The sequence below is a fragment of the Protomyctophum parallelum genome (assembly GCF_964188405.1).
Source record: "Protomyctophum parallelum genome assembly, chromosome: 16".
NCBI classification, from domain to species: domain Eukaryota; kingdom Metazoa; phylum Chordata; class Actinopteri; order Myctophiformes; family Myctophidae; genus Protomyctophum; species Protomyctophum parallelum.
This window is the reverse complement of record NC_139711.1, coordinates 4,511,174-4,535,000: the sequence shown is the minus strand read 5'-3', so window position 1 is coordinate 4,535,000 and position 23,827 is coordinate 4,511,174. Positions and strand designations below refer to the sequence as shown.

The window sequence follows — 23,827 nt, the reverse complement described above, 5'->3', positions numbered from 1 at the left end:
TTAGAGGGGCAGGTGCTCAAGTGAAAAAAAAGGGCACCTTGTGCAGCGCATTTTCGGGTGGGAAGCCATTTTGGTGCTTTAGCTATTGAAAAATAGCAGATCTACAAGCTCATAGCGCGCCACCGAGTGGCGCGCTACGAGCTTGTAGGTCTGCTATTTTTCTTTAATCGAAGAACCACTGACATAGAAACATATCTTTAGATTCTGGGGGGGCCTGAATAATATAGTAGAAGCGTTTTTTTTGATCAATATTTCATCAATGTCACCATGGTCCACACACTACAAATTAAGAAGAAAAAAAAAATCTTTTTTTAACCCATTCTGACCGGGCACCCATTTTGGTGTCGGCATCATGTTATGCTTTAGCTATTGAAAAATAGCAGATCTACAAGCTCATATCGCGCCACCGAGTGGCGCGATACGAGCTTGTAGGTCTGCTATTTTTTGAAAAATCGAAGAACGACTGACATTTTTAGAATCTGATCTCAGGTCAGAATGGGTTAATCAGACCAGTGTTGCTCTAGCACCCACTAGTGTCTATCTGTGCACGCCACTGAGGGTGCTAACGGCAGAGGAGTGTTTTGTGTGTGTGTGTGTGTGTGAAGTGAACCGTTGGGTCCATTACCGGTTGGAGGGAATCCAGTAGCTGTGTGAGCTGGAACAGCCTCTGGGTGCGGGTGGTCTCCCCTCCGCTGTGGCTAGCCAAGCGGTCCAGCTCCTTAATGTAGGAGGTCCGCAGCTCATCGAAACACCGCTGGCTCTTCAACCCGTCTACTGGCACTATGGGGGCACACACACGGAGCCAGAACAAACACAACCGTTTAATCAAACGAGCATGACAGCACACCTAATCAAAATATTAAAATTCACCACATTCCCCCGGTTGCGGCAATAATCAAAATGACGCACAGTCGCACACCCCCCCCCCCCCCTCCTCGTGTAATATTGCTTTAATTGCACTGCAGATTTGGGCAAAAATATAGACTAGGTTATTTCCATATTCTAACTAATTGTGTTTTTCCTATAATTAATGCTCTATTATTATTATTGAAAGTAGCAGATCTACAAGCTTGAAATGTGGCATCAAGTAATGCGTTTTGAGCTTGTATATCTGCAAAAAAAAATTATTATTATTTTTTTTAATCCTGAAAAGTAACGGTTTTAGACATTTGCAACCGACAGAGACGATATTGTTGTTCTCGGGTATAAACCGTGTATGTCCAAAACTATATATTTTTATTAACCCATTCTGACCTGAGATCAGATACATACGAGGTTTCCACTGGACACACACTGGTCTGATGAACCCATTCTGACCTGAGATCAGATTCTAAAAATGTCAGTCGTTCTTCGATTTTTCAAAAATAGCAGACCTACAAGCTCGTATCGCGCCACTCGGTGGCGCGCTATGAGCTTGTAGATCTGCTATTTTTAAATAGCTAAAGCATGACATGATGCCGACACCAAAATGGGTTCCCGCACAGAATGGGTTAAATGAAAAGAAGAAAAACCTGTTCTAATCGACCTGATGGATTTATAACATATTGTCACAAGCAATAAACATTTGGAAGTATATAAGATAGGGCGTAAATGGTTAAATACATTTGTAAAAAAAAAACACAGATCAATATCAATATCGTATCATTGATCTATATAAAAACAATCAATGATGAATATGGAGATACGCGGTTTCTACCCGGCAGCCATGTTATTTGTTGTTTTTCTTGCAATCTTCAAAAGTGCTCAGGAAGGACTGAATAACAATGATGCTCCCCAGGAAATTTATCTTAATTGCACTGTTTGGAGTGCATTTTGATATATTTAGTTTTGAGAAATGTATTAAGAATACAATATTCATAAATTCCTTGATGCGTGTTTGCCCACCTCTGTTGACTGGTTCTCACAAGCCCATTGCTCAGCCAATTGATGACACAAGTGCATTCAGGGACTGAGTGAAACTCCAAGATTTACGGTTTACAGTTCCATGCAAGGATTTCCAGTACAGTATATACTCTGGAACAGGTGCTACAGTATGTACAATTAATTGTAAGCTCTTCCTGATCCCCAACAACCTCCAGCTTCCAGTCAAGACCAATAGGGAATGATACCTGTGAGTTAACTTGTGTACCAGACTTTTCCTCCAGACTGCATTCTGACACCGACTGCAATGTCAGATACTGTCACAGTAGTTTGTACAGAGAATGTGTTTGTGCAATATATTCATGTATGGAGGTACAGTATAGCTGCTGTAGCTCAGTATGACCCTTCTGCGATACAGACAAAACCATAGCATAGTTTGTTGACTCATTTATTGGCTAACTTCAATACATAATAACTGCGACTGCTTCAATCTGTCAGTCAGTGACTGGGAAACAAACCATTCTGTCCCAAGGTTGCCGTTTTCTGCAGCTGTACTGAATCGTCCTTCAGCAATTTGAAGTGGATTACTTTCTGACCCTCTCCACAGTAATACAGATACTGAGAAGTTCCGAACCCCGCGGTTAGCAGTGACTGTGTCGGCGTACGTGTAGTCTGATATGCAAAGAAAAGACAATTGCAACACCTAGTGCAGACTGCAGAGAGATCTGAAGACTGAAGGCTCATACATAGTCTGGATTTACGGTGGTGGGGTGACCACCGAACTACAACATGACGTCACTAGCCGCGGTGAAGAGCAAACCACCGCCACCGCTCCAGCCCTTCTCTCTGTTTTTACTCACCACCGCTCAACGTTATTTCAGCTCCGGTGGTCAGCTCACCACCGGAGCGGTGGTCACCTCACCACCGAAAATCCAGTCTATGAATAGGCCTTGACTCACCTCTTCAGACTCCACCTCACCACCTAGCACTGGTGCACAGTTTAGGGAGATATACGTTTTCCTTGACCACAAATAGTGGTGAACAGATGCTAGTTCATTGTTTGCCGGGGTTTGATTTGATTTGATTCGATTATCTTTATTTTGAAACCTTCAGGTAAAACAGTCAAATAAGATAATAATAAAAAAAAACCCAATATATATATATATATATATATAACCACAATGCATGTATATTTCTTTTTTGAATGAAATAAGAAAATTATAATGACGACAATGTGATCATTGGTCTTGCACCTGAAGTTCAAAAAGGAGCAGGAAGAAGCAAAAACTTATTTACTCCTACCCCCATCTTAAATAATCACCAATAAGTAATTGCAATAAACATATAATCCAAGTGTTACTGCATCCATACAAGTTAGGTTCAAGTGCTTAAGGTGGTATTGGCACTCACTGATACTGAAGAGCAGCAGGGCCTTCATGCACAGGAACTCGTCCTGAGTGACCCGCAACACACAGAACCTCTGCGATAGAAGCTTCATTCTGACACAGTGGTCGTACATGCTAGACACCTGCATCCGCTGGCTGAGAGGGAGAGAGAGAGAGAGAGAGAGAGAGAGAGACACACACACACACACACACACACAGGGGCATCATTTGGGGTCCCAGGGGATGACAATTGGTCTTCTGAAATAATATATATTCAAAGATTTGTGCCGCCATTTTCACGATTTTTCAAAAATAGCAGACTTACTCGGTGGCTCGCTATATGAGCTTGTAGATCTGCTATTTTTCAATAGCTAAAGTATAACATAATGCTTAGTTAAAACACCAAAATAAGGGGTTCCCAATCCCGCCCAGAATGGGCTAGTGCAGTCAGTGGTTCTCAAGCTCTTTTGTGTCAAGGACCCCCAAATTGATATGCAATTGGCCACTGATCGTGTTGTGCCAGGGAAGATAAGATTTATGTTTGGAGAAAAACAAATTCAAGACTATTCAGAATGTTCCAAATATCCTAGATATTTTTCAGACATTGTTTCACTTAGTAAGAGACCACACCTTCGCTCAAGATTAACAGTTTATTGAAACAGAATGAGATGAATGCATGGAGTGGAGTGAGGAACCCAAGGTAGGGTGAGACTCAGGGTGGGGGCGTAGTCTCTGGAGCTGACGGTCATCTTTGCTCTATACTCAGAATGAGCGGCTGGTCGTCTCTGCTCCCCCTGGATTCCTAGAGAATCGAGGCGGAAGGAGGAGGTTGGGGTGGAGGAGGATGGCGATTTTGAAGAGTAGTGAAAATAGCAGTACTCACAACCCATGTTTGGTCTGTCGTGGAGCAGAACAAACAACTTGGTTGAGAGATCGCAGGTGTATTTATGCTGTGGTGATTACACCAGGGATTGGCTGGGTGATAATTAAAGGCAGGTGAGTTGATGAGGAGGGAGGAGTTGTTGATAATGAGGGAGGAGTGGTTAAGGTCAAGCGGAAGGAGGTCTCTTCTCCCGAAACTACGTTGTATAAATACAACTTCCCAAAATATAGCAGATGTACAAGCTCGCCACGTGGCACGAATAGACGCGCTGTGAGCTTGTAGATCTGCTATTTTTGACAACAACATATAAATGGATAAAAGTGGTTAATATCATCAGCTGGGGACCCCCCCCGTCAAGGACCTCCCCGGGGTCCCCAGACTCCACTTCGAGGAACCACTGCCCTATAGCGTTCGCTTCTCAAATTAAGTTATTTTATAGATATTTTCTCCACCTCTGAACATTTTCTGTGCAGATGAATCCGATTTTAGTGAGTGCAGCTCAATCCACGCCTGTCCATCCCATCTTCATGTGACATGTGACACACGTTATGGACAGTCAAGGTACTTACTGTACTTATCTGCAAACATACATTAACCCATTCTGACCTGAGATCAGATTCATACGAGGTTTCCGCCGGACACGCACTGGTCTGATGAACCCATTCTGACCTGAGATCAGATTCTAAAAATGTCAGTCGCTCTTCGATTTTTCAAAAATAGCAGACCTACAAGCTCGTATCGCGCCACTCGGTGGCGCGATATGAGCTTGTAGATCTGCTATTTTTAAATAGCTAAAGCATAACATGATGCCAACACCAAAATGGGTGCCCGTTCAGAATGGGTTAATTTGCCACTTTCATACCTACTGTAGTGTCCCTATTTTGGGCATGATGTTATTATAGGCAGACAATTGGACTATTGAGAAAATAAATCATGGCGTAAATAACAAATCTACCAGCGCATCGCAATGAGTTGTAGATATGCTATTTTCAGGTTTTGAATAGGGCTTATGTTATGTGGTACGTTTTTCTTGCCACCCTCTACTTTTTTTCTGAAATCTGGGGGATTTAATCTTGCTCTGGGGAGCAAGAAAGAGAGAGCGGAGAGGAGCGAGAGAGAGAGACAGCAGGCAGAAAGAAAGACAAGGATGGATGGAATAGATGGAAAAGAAGAATTGGAAGGCGAGAGAGTGGTAGGGGAGAGAAAAAAAATCCGAAAGGGAGGAGGGGCCAATAATAGGAGGGGGGGGGGGGGGTAGGAAGCTTGGAAAGTGAAACGAGAGGGAGGGGGAGAAAAAAAGGAAATGAGTGAGACGGATAATGGAGAAGGGTAAGGGGACAGAAAAGACGGGGAGACAGAGAAAGATGAGGGTCAGAATGTGGGTCAGGCTGTATCCATTACCATGCAGGTCAGCAGCATAGCCAGCCAGCCAGCCAGCCAGCCCCGGAGTGGCAGGGGCCTAATGCAGACTGAACGAGAGTTTTACTAATGCCGCATGAAATATCAGCCAGATTGTAACCTGCTCCGTTGCGCCCATCTCGCTTTAGCATTCCAAACGCAGCCCGTAGACTTGTCTCCTCTCCCGAGCGGCCCGCAGTCGCTGATAAGACGCGGCGGGATTGCGCTTTAAATCATGTAAACGGGATGTCGCCCGGCTGAACTTATACGCTTGTACAGCCACCGCGTGACAGTGCGATAAAAGACACTTGGGATTGTAGAGGAGAGGTATGTGTTTGTATGAAAATGTGTCTTATTTACAATTTAGGCATTTCTTTCCAATTTTCTCTGGATTCTCAAAAAGCTCAGGAGCAAATCCCATTGAGTATTGACCGATGATGGTGTTGCAGTGATAAGATGGAAATGGGACATTGTGCATCTATTGAGTACTTTTACATTTGGTACCTTGAGTATTTCGATGCCAATACTTTTGTAGGCTGCTTTGCTTTTGCAGTGAAGTGATTCGTTGTGTTATTTCTGCTGCTTTTAAGTAATGAGTAATAGACAAATACGTTATTTTCCCACCACTGAGCAGATGTAAAGCAATAAATAAGAAAAGTGATTGTCCCCACGATGATATAAACTCCTAACCTGACTCCGCCGGATGGGGCAGCAGAGAGGTTAATAAATTCCATGGGGGATATCAAAACCAGATTTAGAGGCATGGAATCACCCCACCCATCCCTCCAGCAAATCCGGTACAGGCTTTAGTTTCCGACTGTCGGATCTGCGTGTGCGTCACAGAAGTTGGGAACATTTTAAGTCGGGAATACTTGCCCACCTTGTTGTACAATACTCCTTTATCTGATGTAGTCATTGTCTGACATGTTTTAGAGTCTCATAGGGGGTAATGCCGTCAAAAGTTGACCAAATTGTTACTTACGCGGCGGATAAAAGCAAGAAATGTATGTCCCTTGGGTCATCCTAAAACATTCTAGAAGGGGTGCCCAAAAGAACTTCAACTTGTAGCGTGGGCAAAGTATTTCCGCCGCTTGACACCACTGTCTACACCACTGCCACTGGTTAGGTAGCCGCACGGCTGTTGGTGATTATGATTCAGGCATGCAAACAGGCCCAAGGTGAAAAAGGTGACGGTGTGCGGGGCCCGCACAGAAGCCGCGGCGCAGATCTTTTGAGCGCTTATCGGTAGTAAACCCACTTTGGGGGGGGGGGGGGGGGGGTCGTGGGGGACAGTATATACTACACTTAAGAGTCATCAGCACAAATCTATTACTCTCAGTATGTAGAAAGATGTTCAAATTAATTACTTCCTGCACTGTACTAGCCCTCCGCCCCGGCCTGTGTGTCTGTGTGTTAGGCTGTGCTGTGCAACAGTGACACTTGGTGGTGAACAAATGCTATAACGCTATATTCGTGCTCTGACACAGCCAGGGACACAGGGACACAGCCAGGGACAGATCCAGGGACACAGCCAAGGACAGACCCAGGGACACAGGGACACAGCCAAGGGCAGACCCAGGGACACAGCCAGGGACAGATCCAGGGACACAGCCAAGGACAGACCCAGGGACACAGGGACACAGCCAAGGACAGACCCAGGGACACAGGGACACAGCCAAGGGCAGACCCAGGGACACAGCCAGGGATAGACCCAGGGACACAGGGACACAGCCAGGGACAGACCCAGGCCCACAGCCAGGGACAGACCCAGGGACACAGCCAAGGACAGACCCAGGGACACAGGGACACAGCCAAGGGCAGACCCAGGGACACAGCCAGGGATAGACCCAGGGACACAGCCAGGGACAGACCCAGGGACACAGCCAAGGGCAGACCCAGGGACACAGCCAAGGACAGACCCAGGGACACAGCCAAGGGCAGACCCAGGGACACAGCCAGGGATAGACCCAGGGACACAGGGACACAGCCAGGGACAGACCCAGGGACACAGCCAGGGTCAGACCCAGGGACACAGGGACAGACCCAATGACACAGGGACACAGCCAGGAACAGACCCAGTGACACCGCCAGGGACACAGGGACACAGCCAGGGACAGACTCAATGACACAGGGACACAGCCAGGGACAGAGACAGACCCAATGACACAGGGACAGACCCAGTGACACCGCCAGGGACACAGCCAGGGACAGACCCAGGGACACAGCCACACACACATACTGTAGCAGTCTATAGTGTGGTTGAGTGGTTGCACCACTCAAAAATGACGGATGATTATTTACTAAATCAGTACAAATCTATAGTCAGTATTGAGCAAGATGGCCCAGGCCGTGGCGTAACGGTCTGGGCACCGGACTGGTAATCCAGTCGCAGTGTGCCGCGGGTTCGACTCCCGAACCCGACACGGCCTTTACTGCATGTCATCCCCCCATCTCTCTCCCGTTTCCTGTCAGCCTACTGTCTGTCCCTTCAAAAATCAATAAAAGGCGTAAGCCGCAAAAAAATATATTAAAAAAAAAAAAAAGTATTGAGCAAGATGTTAACATTAATTTCCTGATAGTCATAGAACAATTAATTTACTCCAACAGTTTGAGGAGCACTAGCCCCTCCTATATTCAGTAGATTTCTGTCCTAATTAGTCACAAAAATGACAATGAATGGATGATAAGATGATAAGAGTGCCGCTCACTTCACACGGGTGTGATTTTTAAAAACGGGTCCAGCAATCGCACTCCCATCTCAAAATCCCTTACAGTTACACTGTATCATATCATGTAAAATAGAAATTATATTCACTGGCAAAATAATAAATTATAATACAGTCAACAGGGTCAGTTTACTTCATTATTTTAGCCTTAGTCAATTTAAGACATGTATACCATCCTCTCCTTATTCAACAGTTGAGCTGCATGTTTTCTTTTTTAATATATCTATTTAGTATATGTAAGCCCTGGGGGGGGGGTGATGTAGGACTACAAGTTGTATGTATCAAGCGTTTTATTTATTTACTCACACACACACACACGCACGCGCGCACACACACACACACACACACACGTGAGCGTGCTTTATTTATTTACTCGCACGCATGCATGCACAGTTTGTGCATGCACTGTGCACCCCTCCCAAACATTTTTTTAACAGATTTGCATGAATCACACAGGTCCCATATTTGTGATAAAAACGGCGATTTTCGCCGAAAAGCTACACTTTTGCATGTCTGATTGATTATGATTATTATCACACGCGTCGACAATGTGCTGCGCAACCTGTTTACAGCCTGTGTGTGTTCCCCTTAAGACACCCTAGAAGGGGTGAGTTATTGACTAAATTGAAAATGACCGCCTACAGTGTTGACAGATGAGGGAAAAGACACCTGAAGAATCTCTCGGCTAATTGGTCTGGGTCATCCTATAAGACATTCCAGAAGGGCTGGCCGAAATAATCTGAAACAGCAAAGTGAGTTAATGAAAACAATTTAAATGACCGCCTACGGTGTTGACAGATGATGAAATGGACGCCAGTAAGACGCCCCCCCCCCCCCCCCCCCCCCCCGAGGGAGAGAAGCGACCTCACCCTTCGGGGCGAGGTTGCGTTGAAACGGCTTCTTAATACGGCACAGTTAACTCCTTTTCTGCCAAGAGCAAGATTGGAGGAGTTATATTTATGGCCACAGATTGCCTAGGACGGGATCGAACGAGTCCTTAGTTTATAATGTTTAATTGCCTCCACCCGGCCGAAGGCATGGGGAGAGAGTATGTTTTGCACTCTGAGGAAGAAATGCTACTCGACAGTTTTCAAATCAGCCTCAGTAGTCCTTCAGATTTTATCCAACTATCAATCCTGGTGGAGACCTGTGCACTTCTTCCTTCTAGTTTTATGTATGTAAAGCACTTTGGTCAACTCTGTAGTCAAAAGAGTGTAGGGGGGGCAGCGGACTGACCTCATGCCTCCTTCTATGCATGAGGAGTCCAAGCTGCTTCTTTTTACCTGACAGGGGGGGAATTTCCCCGGCCGGACGTAGCGCGTGGAAGGAACACGTTATTCCGACCAGTTCCTCCATCAGGCGCCCCGGCTGGCCAGGGGGAGGTAGTTTTAGAGACCAGGATTACTGCATGTTTTTGTGAGGGTATCTACCCTAGGGGACACGGGGAGAACATGCAAACTCCACACAGAAAGGCCCTTTCGCCAACCCCGCCTTCGGGTATGGGCACTGATGACGCGGAGGAGGAAACACGCCCCCAGCGCCCACAGTGTCCCCAGCGGGAATCGAACCCAGGACCTTCTAGCTGTGAGGCGACAGCACTATACCGACTGTGCCACCCGTGCCCCTCTGTTGTTTTTAAATGTGCTCTATAAATAAAGTTGGATTGGATATTTATTTGCACTCTATCTTCTTATTCATTTTCTTCCAGTAACTAGTGCAACCTCCTAGAATCTCTATGTCGTCCTCAGACGAGCCCTCATCGTCGCTCCCAGTCATCCCGGTTCTCCATGCATCTGGCCAGCTCGTCGGTGCTTTGCGCTCCCACGCCGTTCCTGAGTACAACCACATATGTTAAATTAATGTGGTGCGTCCTCGTGGCCGGTGCCCGTGTGTTGGTTCCTCCCCACAGCACTAGTTTGCTGGCTGGCAGCTCTTGGTGTCTTTTTGGCAGTGTCCTGCTAGTCTCGTTCTCCTGCGGCTGCCATTTTCTGGCTCACCCTTTGGCATTCCATCATACAGATTCTTGTTGGTAACGTGTACTTCTCGCTGATGTCACGTACTGCACGCAGCATTCTGGTGTAGCACCCGTCTAGAGACTCTACCGTTGCATAGAAGAAGCCGAGTTTGTTTTTTACGGAGGAGGACGGAGTTCCATACACTGGCCAGGCCGTTCAGCTAGGGCCCTCCTCACGTTAAGATCTTGCTCATTGTTGACCCATTGAGCGCCCCTCAACAATTATTATGCCAGGCTGTTGAGCATAAAGGTGCAAATAAAGGAGCCAATACAAGTGCTCTTTAGCTTGAATATGTACAATATTTACACTTGGACAAAATGTATGCAGGGCATACAATAAAGCAAAAACAATTAAGCCACTACCAAGGGACACGGGTGTTAAGAAAAAGCTGTGATTAGATGAGGGTGGAGTCAGGTAATGGGCTAATTGTCAGATGAGGTGATTGGTGACTTCAAAACTGCAGAGAGTAATAGAGTGGAGAGGGACGGAGAGAGAGAGAGGGGAGGAATACAGAGAAACCCAGACAAACTTACACTACGTGGCACATAACACCGGCACACTCTGATTCCACTGTTCAGGAGCTCCTGAGCCTTTCTGTGTGGAGTTTGCATGTTCTCCCCGTGTCCCCTAGGGTAGGTGCCCTCACAAAAAACATGCAGTAAGCCTGATGGAGGGGAAAGGAACTAGTTGGAATAACGTGTTCCTTCCACGCGCTACGTCCAACCAGGGAAACTCACCCCTGTCAGGTGTAAATAGGAGCAACTTGGACACTCGTGCATGAAGGAAGCATGAGTTCAAGTCCGTTGCTCTCCCCAGGTTGGCGGAGGATGTGTAGAGCCCAGGATCACATTAGATAATTGACACAGGGGGTGAAAAATGGGTTACAAAATCGTGGTATAAAAATTAAAAAAAAAAGAAAAAAAAGAAAGGGAGCTCCTGAGCTTGTTACAGAGAGCAAGCTGATGTAATCCAGGTCTGTCAGGAGTCAGTACTACTGTGGGGTGGCACCTCGACCTCTGTGGTGTTAGAGACGCCTAGTCCAGGACTATAATGAAGAGGAAGGGGGCTAGGGTGTTGCCCCAGCCAAGATGTCAAACTCCTCACTGTTGCCATCCGGGGGGTCCTTGTTCCTGCATACATGATCTCTATTGCCCGGAGTAAGTTGGGAGGGACACCACCAATAGGCCTTATGGATCTTCATCATCATATCTACTACACTCTCTCGAACAGAGGGGCTCAGCTTTGCAGCCACACTCGAGGAGATCTCTCTACACACGTCGGCAACCTCTGGCAAGAGTGTCCACAGAAACTTTAAATCAGTCCATATTTTTCAGGAGATGGTAGAGATTGCACATCTTTCAGGCTTCTGGACCAAAAGCCAGATTTTAGTAAACTGCTCAATTTGAATGTTGTAACAGTGCAGCATTGAAATACATTTTTGAGCAAACAGGTCCTTCCTTAGATCATTGACATTTCCAATGTAAAATATCTTGCCATACACAGGCGTATATTTCAAGCACTGCTAAACTCTTTGATTCAATGATTCCTGCTTAAGCGCTTCAAAAGGATATACCATCAGTTCTTTTGTATCACATGCTTTAAGTGGACATTTAGATTTTAGCCCAAAACTCACTTCCAAGGGACTTTTGTACCACATGTCATGCCTTTATGAGATTATTTAGGTGTCTTTTGCATCATCTGTCAACACTGGTAGGTGGCCTTTTCAATGTAGTCAACACATTTCCTGTTTCAGATTATTTTGGGCACCCCTTCGAGGATGTCCATACGTGGCAAATTGTATGCTTCTGAGATTCTATAAGCTTTTTTGAGTCAATCGCAAACACTTGTAGGCAGCCATTTTCAATTTAATCAATGATTCACTTTGAGATTTCTTTGGGCACCCCTTTTAGGATGACCCATTTCCCATGTCATGCTTTCATCCGCCGTGTAACGATTTAGACGGTATTACCCCCTACTATTGGGCTAATATCTCACATTGTCTGTCCTGTCTGTGTCTCTTTCAACCAACAACTGAGATTTGCCCGTGGAATCAATATAGCTCTGTCCGTTTGCCTACTGTAGCAGGGAGAGGTAATGTTTGTTTTACATCATCATTACATCACCTAATCATAGCAACATGAGTTAGACTTTAATATATTAGCGCCCCTCACTTCACACGGGTGTGATTTTTTTTTCCCCGCACACACCTGCACTTATATTGGTGATACGGTACAAACATAATGCAAAGCTCAGCTCAATCAGTGAAGCTGATGGGTTGGCCAACCATGGAAACTTTGGTTCTAAAACTAGTTCTGTTCTGGATTGTTGGAACTTTCGTGCTTTCATGGAACCGGCTGCGAACCAACCAATCAATCAATCAATCAACCGGCGTGTGTTTCCATCAGTTTCAAGCACCAGTGTTAGACAACATAGCTGAATGCCTGTGGAGCATGACATCCGATTCCGATATGGTTGGTCGAACTGTCCATTTCACTTGTTCAACCGAGAATGAACAGACTGTGTCCCTTTTCTTTTTAATGATGATTTTGTTTTGCATACATTTCGAGACAGTGCCCGAGTTAATGCCCGGGACACAGGTTTTGTGAGTGATTTAACCCATTTTGGGCAGGAACCCCTTTTGGTATTTTAAACATTATGTTATAATTTAGCTATTGGAAAATAACAGATCTACAAGCTCATAGCACGCCACCGAGTGTCGCGCTACGAGCTTGTAGGTCTGCTATTTTTTGAAAAATCGTGAGAATGCGGCACAAATCTTTGAATAGGTATATATTCGAACAGTTTTTTTATTTCGACGTCTATTAAAGGTATATTCAGTGATTTCACTTAATTCAAATATCACTTATTTTTTTGTTTTGTTGTGATAATCCTCCCTACTATAGAGTGTGCTGGCCATATAAGGAGTTCCTCCCTGTCCCCAGTTAACCCCTGGGGGTCAAAAAACCTTAGGTTTCGTTTTTGACTCTCTATCCTGATTGGACGAAAGGCTGGGTCCCACAGCCAAAAACGAAACCTAAGGTTTTCTGAGTGAAATCACTGAATATACCTTTAAATGGGTTAATAGATTGATTCAGAGATTAGGGCGTGGATCGGATTCTCCAGAAACATGCCATGATATGATCTTACTCGTTGAAGACCAGGTCTGGGGCAAAGTAGAGCATGGCACCGTTGGTGAGCGTGTAGGACCTCCAGCCCAGGGCGAAGACCATCACTCCCATCCATGACGACTGGATCACCGACATCTGGTCGTCCACGTGGAGTTCACGGAAACCTGCTCCGGGTAGGTTTCGGTGAAAAAGAGGAAAAAGGGAGGACATTGTGGTTTAAATTAAGAGGATTCTTTTAACTAGGCCTATTGTACATTCTGGACAAAAAAGGTTCTGGGAATTGTTATAAGGCCAGAACCGTGGCCATAGTCAAGAACATTTATCTGGAAATAAAGATATGACCTTGTTATAGAACCACATTATTCCATCTAGAACCTTCATCTGTAAGTGTGTATGGTATGGATGGATCAGAGCTCTTTGTCACCCGAGTTAAACATGAAGATGTCTCCCTCTAGTGGTGAGCATCTGAACTGGTAGGTTTAACACAGCATGGGATATTTTCTCCAGAAGTGCTGACTTTCTGACTGTGTGTGTGTGTGTGTGTGTGTGTGTGTGTGTGTGTGTGTGTGTGTGTGTGTGTGTCTCTCACACTAACACTAATGGTGTTTGCACACTGGTGCGTTTGTGAAGCCAGGACTCGATATAAAACTGTCTTGCACATTTAACTTTTTCAAAAATAATGATCGGATCAGGGGATCGTCTTCACCGCTGCCTGCTCCACTCCATTTCTTTCTGCGAAAACATTGCTACGAATATAAAAAAAATAATAGGCATCACACTCGATGTGCAAGGACGTGTTTTTTTCTTTTTTTGTGGATTTCGGATCCGCAAAATGCAGCCACCTTAACCCTTACTACAGTAAATGGCCATGAATTCTTTATGGCTTTGATCCATGTGGTCACCGCAGAGTCACCTGGCAGGCACTTCTTCTAGGACAAGTTTCTTATCTGGCAGGCAAGGCCCAGGGCTAGTCTTGCTAAAGGCTCTTGACCCAATGACACTGACCTGACCCGCTTTACCTGGCATTGGCTTTCTTGTGTGCGTTATATTTAGCATTGCCTTGCTCCCTGTGGATATAATTTATTAGTATTCGTGCAAGTGTGTGTGGTGTGTACATAAGGCACAACTCGTTTGACATAAATTGACTGCACAGTGGCAAATCCTCAGTGTCTGAAAGTGTATACAAATGGACCCATAAGGGTCCATTTGGTTTCAGACGGTGCTGGTTAAATGGTACCCTTAACATTATGATGAGCCATTAGAACTAGGCCACCTAGTTGTAAAAGCACTATAAATGTCTAGTACGCATCTATGAGATATGACTACACATTTGGGCAAGGTTTGGGCAATAGCCCCATTGTCTTCCATAAAATTAACATTACATATTTCAAAACGACACATAATGTCTCACACACACACACACACACACACACACACACACACACACACACGTGAATGCGTGTGCACGCACAGACACACGTGAATGCATGTTTTTACAATTTTGAAAAACGTTTTTTGAATAGTTAAAATAGCCGATCTACAAGCTCACAACATGTCGACGATAGGTCAGCTATAGTTGGAACGATTTTAAAATGTTTATCAAAATAGTAAAAACTAGGTCAAAGGCTGGGGAATTGGCTATACTAAATTGGGGAGAAAATGTTTTTCGTTTTTCTTTTGTCTTGAAGGGCCATGTTTTGCATAATAACAGTCATTATGTCTGCCCACGATCATACAGTACGTTTGTTTGTAAGGGCGGCTGTGGCTCAGGAGGTAGAGCAGGTCGTCCAATGATCCCTGGGTCGGCGGTTCGAATCCCGGCTCCTCCAGTCCACATGTCGAAGTGTCCTTGGGCAAGACACTGAACCCTACATTGCCTCCAATGAGTTGGTTGGTGTGAGCTTGCCATTGTGTGTGAATGTGGGAAGTGAAGACGCTGGCGTCAACTGTTCGCCACTTCACCTCCCAATGTATGAATGAATGAACCATTGTGAAGCGCTTTGAGCACTTGGAAAAGCGCTATAAAAATGCAATTCATTATAATTCATTACCCCAGCCACTGATACTAAAATCTGATATTTTATTTTTTAATTTTTCTATGAATCTGTGACTTGACACCCATACTGTTATAAAAACGAAAATAAAACGATTTTGAAAAGAAAAACAAGGTCAAGAAGTGGATTAAGGCAAGAATTCTGGGCCTCTAATTCAGCCTGGGAAACGGAGTTGGAGAGGCCCAGCTTGGCCACACGCCGGAAAAGAATATTGCCCTGCGGCGGCGCAGACCCAAATATCCCATTCTGACCTGAGATCAGATTAAAAAAATGTCTATTACATCCTGACAGTTTCGTTATTAACCCATTCTGACCTGAGATCAGATTCTAAAAGTGTCTTCGATTTTTCAAAAATAGCAGACCTACAAGCTCGTATCGCGCCACTCGGTGGCGCGATATGAGCTTGTAGATCTGCTATTTTTAAATGGCTAAAGCATAACATGATGCTGACACCAAAATGGGTGCCCGGTCAGAATGGGATATACTACTAACCGATGAACCGATGACAGTGATTTGGCCTCTCATTCAGCCTGGGAAAAGGCGCATGGCCAAATTATATCACAGGCCTATATATATAAAACACACACGGACGGCACACACAGCTAGCAGAGCCAACAGCAAAATAATTAACATTATCCGGGGATTTACTGGTCGTAACTTTGGCGCTGCAGTGGGCTTTGCTATGCTCCCAGACTGGTTTACCTGGTAAGCCCTTGGCCCAGCGCACCACATTGACCAACTGCCTCTCTCCCAGCTCGTTGAGGCTGGTCAGCAGCGACGAGGAGCTGTCGGGCAGCGCCTGGTTGTGTCCCGCGTTGACCACGGCGGGTTCGATGGAGTGCAGGATGGCGAGCAGGGACAGACAGGGACGCATGCTGGGAGTGGGAGCCATAGTCATCACCTGGAACTGCTCCGCACGGTCTGCGAATCAGGAGAACACCACGATGGTCAAGTTAACCCATTCTGACCTGAGATCAGATTCATACGAGGTTTCCACATGGACACACACTGGTCTGATGAACCCATTCTGACCTGAGATCAGATTCTAAAAAATGTCAGTCGTTTTTCGATTTTTCAAAAAATAGCAGACCTACAAGCTCGTATCGCGCCACTCGGTGGCGCGATATGAGCTTGTAGATCTGCTATTTTTCAATAGCTAAAGCATAACATGATGCCAACACCAAAATGGGTGCCCGTTCAGAAATGAGGTTAAATGAAAAGCTAAAACTATAGGTGTGAACCTTTCTTTCTTTTTTTTACAATTTTAGAATTAAACAAAAACTAACATCCCAAAATACAACAAAAACTGCTGTAGCAAGAAGAGGCATTGGTGCAGCTGATGAAAGTATTATATTTGTTTTACTGAAATAAGTTCAAACCCACTTTGGAAACAAAAACAACAACAACAAAATACAAATGACCTTGGTGTGTACAGAAGTTATGAATACAGTACAGCTGGCAGCGTGCTATTTTAACGTTACTTATGAGCCATGCATCTACTTTAAATAGATGCTCGCTGAGGATTAAATTCATATGTGGATTAGTGCTGGGAAAACAGCAGGGTTTTACTGGAAGTTCTTCACTATGACCCAAATAACAGATGCCAGTTCTGAACAAAGTTCTCTGTCTGAATATGATATAATACATAGAAAGAACTAAATTTGGCGTGTGTTGCCTGCATTTGTTCACATTGTATCCCTTGTCGGCAACGAGTACGATTAGTGTTGCCAGATCTGGAAAGAGAAACAAGCGGCCAGGACTATGAAAACGGGCCCAAAGGAAGTCACTCTCTCTTTCAGAAAAAGAAAAGAGAGAAAATGCCAAAGTGACAGACACTATCCCTCTGGAGTGCATTTGGTCTGGTGTTTTTTGAGTTCTTTATCACAATTAGATCCAATTAACCTTCAGAGACAGTCAACAGAACTAACTAGAAAAAGTGCCCTTCTGGGCACATGTCTCCACCAGGAGGATAGGAGTGTGTGTGATGTTTGGCAAAATGTTTAGGAGTAATATAATCATGTTTATAGAAGGTTTAGAAGCCAATCGTAGGCAATGAAGGTGGATTATGAGAAATCAAACAAACGCGTCTTGATTGCATGACTATGGAGAGCATGTGTACCGATAGTAATATTAGAAAATGTGTTTTACATGTCGGCCTCCTGGTGGAGCTATAAAGAGCAGATGTGAAAAATTCCAGGCAAAGGTTTTTCCTTGGCCTCTAGGGAGTTGGCATACAAAGTTATCCACAGATCCGTGCAGTTAGAGGTAAAAACACTTTTCGGCAAGTTATAGCGCCACCATGAGGCTAAGTTGAAAATGTTCACGTGGCATTTCTTCCTCGGCCTAGTGGGAATGTGCGTGCACAATTTCACGGAAATCACACGATGTGTTCATGATTTGCAGCATTTTGTTTGAAGCTGAGCACTTTGGAAGCCAATCTTAGCCAATCAGGAAGGAGTCTGAGAAATCTGAAAGACCTGTTTCGTTGAATGGCTCTAGAGAGACTGTGTAATAATTTGCGTGATGTTTGGACAAAATCTGTAGGTGTACTGTCCAAAAACTGGTTTTACACAAAGCGGCCTCCTGGTGGCGCTATAACAGGCTGTTCTGGAAATTCTGGGGCAGAGGTTCATCTTGGCATCCAGGGAGTGTGTGTGCAAAATTTGACATCGACCAGGTTAACGGTGCCGGAGATTAACTGTTCACAGACAGACGGACGGACACACACACGGACGGACGGACGGAGTGCAAAACATACAGTACTCTCTCCCCATGCCTTCGGCCTGGTGGAGACAATTAATGTGTGACAGGCTACAGTCTGTGTTGTCTCGTTTGGCCAGTGGTGTAAAATAACTACATGTACTCAAGTACAGTACTTAAGTACAATTTTGATGTGTTTTTACTTTTACAATTTTCAATGTACTTTTACTTCTATTCTACCCCAACCCCACTACATCTCAAGAGGAAAATATTGTACTTTTACTTTTTTGTCTTTGAGACCATGGGGTCGATTATGCAAGTGGAACGATATTACATATAATATTACAGTTTTAAGAGGTGGGGGCGTGTGGAATGTCATATAGCAATTATGGGCATGGTAAAGAAGCGCTTTCGAGACCCTGTGGAGTGCGCAAAACGGCCTTGAATTAGTCATGGGAGTGTTTAAGGAGTGTTTGAGACGTACCCAATCAACACGTACGTACTATTCTCTTTACCAGTCAGCTGATGTCACATACGGAATGCTCCCTTTGGGGATCGTGGTATTACATTTCTTCAGGCTGGCACCATAGAAGACATGACATTGTCACATTTGGGTTAATTATTCCTATTGCACTGCATGCTGTCACCTTTATGCCTCAAAAGAACAGACCCACCTATACCTTTCAGATCGGAATGGAACTGCGAGTAGATACGCAGCATATTGGCAAATTGGCAATCCATGCGTAATGTTCCCGCGTGGATTGCCATGCCCCCGAACATTCGTTTGATATTGTTTAATTCGATAACAATAGAACCATGTACCATACAGCGAATGAAAGGAATATGGAGATTTTTACATTTAAAAAAACGGTTGAGAAATGAGAGAACCATGAGTGTTTATAGGCTAATATCAACGTTTTTTTTATGAAAGACAAATGGGCTGTGAAGAGCTCGATCACCATCCCGACACGGAAGAAATATAGCCTAGTGCAGGGGTCGGCAACCGGCGGCTCTAGAGCCGCATGCGGCTCTTGAGCACTCCCCTGGTGGCTCTCTGTAGCATTACAAAAAAATCGATGAAAATGTATAAAGTTTATTTTTTCACATTTTTATTTTTCATTTATGGTTTCTGTAGGAGGCAAAACGTGACAGAAACATTCTTAAGTTTCCCAAATTTGTAAAAATGTGTAGAATAAATATTAAGTTTCAATAATGTCAACTAAAATTCGCGTCATAGCATGCGACGCATGCTGCGCGCCAGACACTATTATAAACAAACCGGTGGGTGTGTGAGGCTGGTGCCAGCTGCTACGCTATGGCTTCTACAGGGAGAAAAAGAAAGATAGCAGACGAAAACAGAGGATTTAACAATTCGTGGACAGACGCTTATGCCTTCACAGCCAATGCAGATGGATTTCCTGTATGCTTGATCTGCAGTAGCCCATGACGCAACAGCAGCCTGTTTTCGCAATCGCAGTCCAAACGTGTATATAAACATTCCGATTTCAAATATAAGGTCCTCGCCACATGTGCCACGGGGGTTAGAAATTTGCTGGTACAGTGATTAGCATTGCTGCATCCCGCGTTGTTTAATAAAAAGCATTTTTATCCGAGCGCCCCGGCTACTTTTCTCAAACGGGGTTGGGAAATCCACAGTTGCACACCGGTTGGGGGCGCGTAGTTGAAAGCCAATGGCAAAATAACAGCTCGGATAAAAATGCTTTTTATTAAACAACGCGGGATGCAGCAATGCTAATCGCTGTACCAGCAACATTTTAACACCAGTGGCACACGTGGCGAGTACTTTATATTTGGAATCTGAATGTTTATGTACACGTTTACAATGTAAATGTAGCGATTGCGTAAAACAGGCTGCAGTTGCCATGACGCACCATGGCTAAATCTGCAGTGACAAACTTATCAAACAATAAATAAAACGTGGCAAGCCGTTCAGACGGTGACTACAGTATATGAAGGAGTCATATAGACGTATTATCTCCCGTGTTGCAACGAAACTATAGCAGCAGCCAGCATGAGTGGTGGAGTTTAAAGCTGGATCCACTTCTTAAAAGTTAGTTTGCTGACTTTGCTACCTTCTGCTTTCTTCAGCAGTTCTGCGACTGCAACAGCCCTCTTTCTCTCATTCATGCAAACTTAGCATGCTTTCCCTGGAAATGTCTTTCAACGTTACTTTTTTATTGTTTGATAGTTTGTCACTGCAGATTAATAAGCATACAGGCAAATACCGATATTGTAAACCTCCCAAAACACGACACACTTGTGTGGAAAACATGGAATGCTCTTCCAGACAATTACGGAAGCGCACTCGCCTATATTAGTTTGCATTGCACAGTGCGCTCAGTGCGCTATTTCCGAACGTGCCCGTAATGAAAGTTAAACCATAGCGCACTTTTTATTTTGATAGATAGGCTAATATCCACTTGCAGCCCTTTTGTCTTCATTATATAAGCATTTTAAGGCTTAATTTTTTTTGCGGCTCCAGATAGATTTTGAATTATTTTTTTTGGTCGAAAATGGCTCATTCAACATCTTGGGTTGCCGACCCCTGGCCTAGTGCATGCATGTATATGCACTGTTGCACTTGCACACACTAGCCTACACACGCTCTTTATTTGTTTCTATTGAAAAACACCAGTAAAATAATGTTTATTATATTTTATTTCATTCAAGTCACGACGAAGGAATGAATTGAATGCGTGCTGCGTAATGCTGTGGCCCCGATGGTATGGTCTTCGCTCGTAGCATTTTATTGAAGAAGACTTGAATCGGGTGTGATACAGCGTATGAAAGCAAACTTCCCAAGGATTATGGAGATGTTTTTATTTATAGAGAGCGCTGTTGCCATGTCTCATAGAAACAAGTAAATAGGTCTATAAAAATAATCCCAAAAGAAGCGCATATAACAGGGGTCTGTCTGTAACCTATTTTAAATGAAGTGTCATGTTTTTATTTTCTAGATAGTGAGTCTGCCATATCCAGATTAATTTTAATGACACCACATTAAAATAAAAAAACATATTTTGATTGTCCACAAATATAAAGTTCTTCCTTCTTTTTAAATAATGTTCTTGCACATTGTTATAATGATCATTATATACCCCCCTGCAGTCAGAGTTCATAGTTTTAATGAATGAATGTGATGCATTGTGAGCTGGTAGATCTGCTATTTTCAAAAGTAATCTTGGAAAAAAGTGACAATTGTGGAATATTTTTGAAACATTGTATTGTACTTTTAAAAAGTAAGGAATTATAGTTATCGTTATCTAAAAAAGTAATTTGTTACTTTACTTTACATTAAATTATGAAAGTAACTACTTTACTTTACTTTACTTTAAAAATAATAATATAAAAAACGATTTAAAAGAAGGTTTTTTGTGATTAATTAATCTCAATTAATCACATATCAATAGGCCTATTTGACCTGATCATCAGTGAGCGAATGGATTTGGATACGAGTGAATCAATGAATAGTGACTACATAAGCATAGGCAATTAAAAAAGTAGTAATAATAATAATAGTGATAATATTATTATTTATATAATGCTTCTCTGAGTACTTAAAGACGCTTTTCAAGGGGAACATGAGAAAACAAATAAAAACTACTTTATTATAGAAAAACTAAGACTATGGAAAATAAATGAATGAAGTGGAATGAGATAGCTGGGGAAACAAATATTCTATTCTATTCTGTGGCTGGCATGTCTTGTGAGTTTTGGGAAGTGCATAGTTTTGACAGGTCTGCCTGCTGTGGACAGTGAAACCCTGACCATTAAGAACGGGCAGACGCAACATCGAGTGTGAGGGTTGGGGAACGGATGGAAAGTACCAGTGTTATTAGGAGGACTCCTTGGCTTCTAACGATATGGACCAGAGTTAAACTAATGTTAGCTCCCATGCTAACTAGTTGCTACCCTCGTCAGAAACAACACCACCATCCAGATCGGGTGGAAGCTGCTTGTGCCCGTGGATGGGAAATTATATTTAAAAGGCTATAGAAGCGTGGATGAAAGGCAAGCACATATGTGCAATAAAGTTGTGTCGTGACTCGTATTTGCGTGTGTATTCCGTCTGACGACGAGTGGTTTATGCTGCTAGTGCGTTGTCGTTGCTGGCTGCTGAGTGCTGATGCATATTTAAGAGCGTCATAAGCATGCACCCGTCCTGCGCTGGAAGTAGCAGATCTACTAGTTATCTACCGGTCGCAATGCACAGCGCTTTGGGCTTGTACATCTGTGTTTTTCCCGCAGTTAGTTGAGAGGCAGAGCACAAACGAAACTGTCAACACAGAGAGCGCTCTCTAGTCTCTGCACTGCAGTCAGCAGCACAGAGACGCCTGTATGAAAGACTCACGGAGCTGCGAGACTTTTCACTGATCACTTTTCACTGATCACATAAGTTGACAATAACGCCATAACGTGGGTAACGCTCGCACAATAACTATAAGGCCGTTATGGAATAGGGAAATGTAAAGCGTTAGGTTACAAGTAGCCTGAGCTAACGTGTTAGGTTTCTGGTCTAGAGAGGCGGGTCGCGGCTCAGATTTGCGCACGCCCTGATTGAATCTCATCGATCTATCCGTCACCCCCGGCCCCTCCTCTCCCCCCTAGTGCAGCGCTACGTCACATCATTTGGAGCAACGCCCACCCGGAAGGGTTGACTCCCACTTTTAGACCAGAGCGGCTAATGCGTTCCTCCAGGCTTTCAATTTTTGCACCAACAAAAATTTAAGCCTGGTACCGAGGCTAGGTTACAAGTTACTGCAAATAGTAGTTACGTTATGTAACGTAACGCGATGTAAGGGCGTTAGTCACAACACTGATTGAAACATTAAAACACAAATCTGTCATGGAGGTCACTGGCCCAAAATATTTTGGATTAGCCCTCCTTAGTTGGGCAAATGCATTCATTTGGGGGTCCTTGACATGGGAATGTGCTGTGTGAGGATCACTGGTTTAAACAACATTAGGAGAAAAGCCCAAATAACCACTTTAGAAACAAGAAAAGCAACCACAACTACCAATATTTACAAGCAACTTTACAGAAAAAGAAGCCGCTTATAATAAACAGACATGGCAACACTCCAGCAGAGCCCAGAGCCGCTCGAGTGTAAAATCAAACAGTGCTTTTTGCATTTAAGAGGTGGTCAGACCCACTTTCGAATCGTTATGCGCCGAGTGTTTTTAGGTCAAGGGGCTTAATAGCAAATTGCGCAAAGCGAAAATAATTAACATATGGTACAATGCTAAAATATTCAGGAACGTGGTATGCCATAATGTGTGTGCGTTCAACACGGGCCGATACGGCTTCCATAATATGAAAGGGCGCAGAGCGAGGCCAATTTATGTATTACCACATCGGTTTAGTAATACTGTTCCACTTGCATAATCGACCTATATGATTCATCATGAATCATATTGGTGCGTTCACAAGGGCAGATGAAACATTGCAAAGACGCGCTGTGAGTTGATTTGGAGCAGCTTACAAGCATCATTCCGTCTTTGCAACGTCATGTCGCTGGCTTCCATTGGCAATGAATGGTAGTTCGTCAGCGCAACAAGTCCTTCGAGGAAGGTGCTGCATTTATTTCGTGTTCATCTGTGAACCAGATTTCACAGTTAACAATTACCTGAAGAAGACCTCCTATGTCGAAACGTTG

General features: G+C 44.0%; 1 protein-coding gene across 1 annotated transcript in view; it reads right to left on the bottom strand.

Moving 5' to 3' along the window:
- LOC310873265 (progesterone receptor-like) overlaps positions 1-23,827 on the bottom strand; it is a 75,038-nt gene that overhangs the window by 25,880 nt on the left and 25,331 nt on the right. Inside the window, exons 5-8 of the mRNA XM_083785600.1 lie at positions 16,152-16,370; positions 13,415-13,559; positions 3,271-3,401; positions 626-780 (exon numbers count right to left, since the gene is read on the bottom strand). Coding sequence (XP_083641726.1) covers positions 626-780; positions 3,271-3,401; positions 13,415-13,559; positions 16,152-16,370 — 650 coding nt within the window. The remainder of the gene's footprint in view (positions 1-625; positions 781-3,270; positions 3,402-13,414; positions 13,560-16,151; positions 16,371-23,827) is intronic.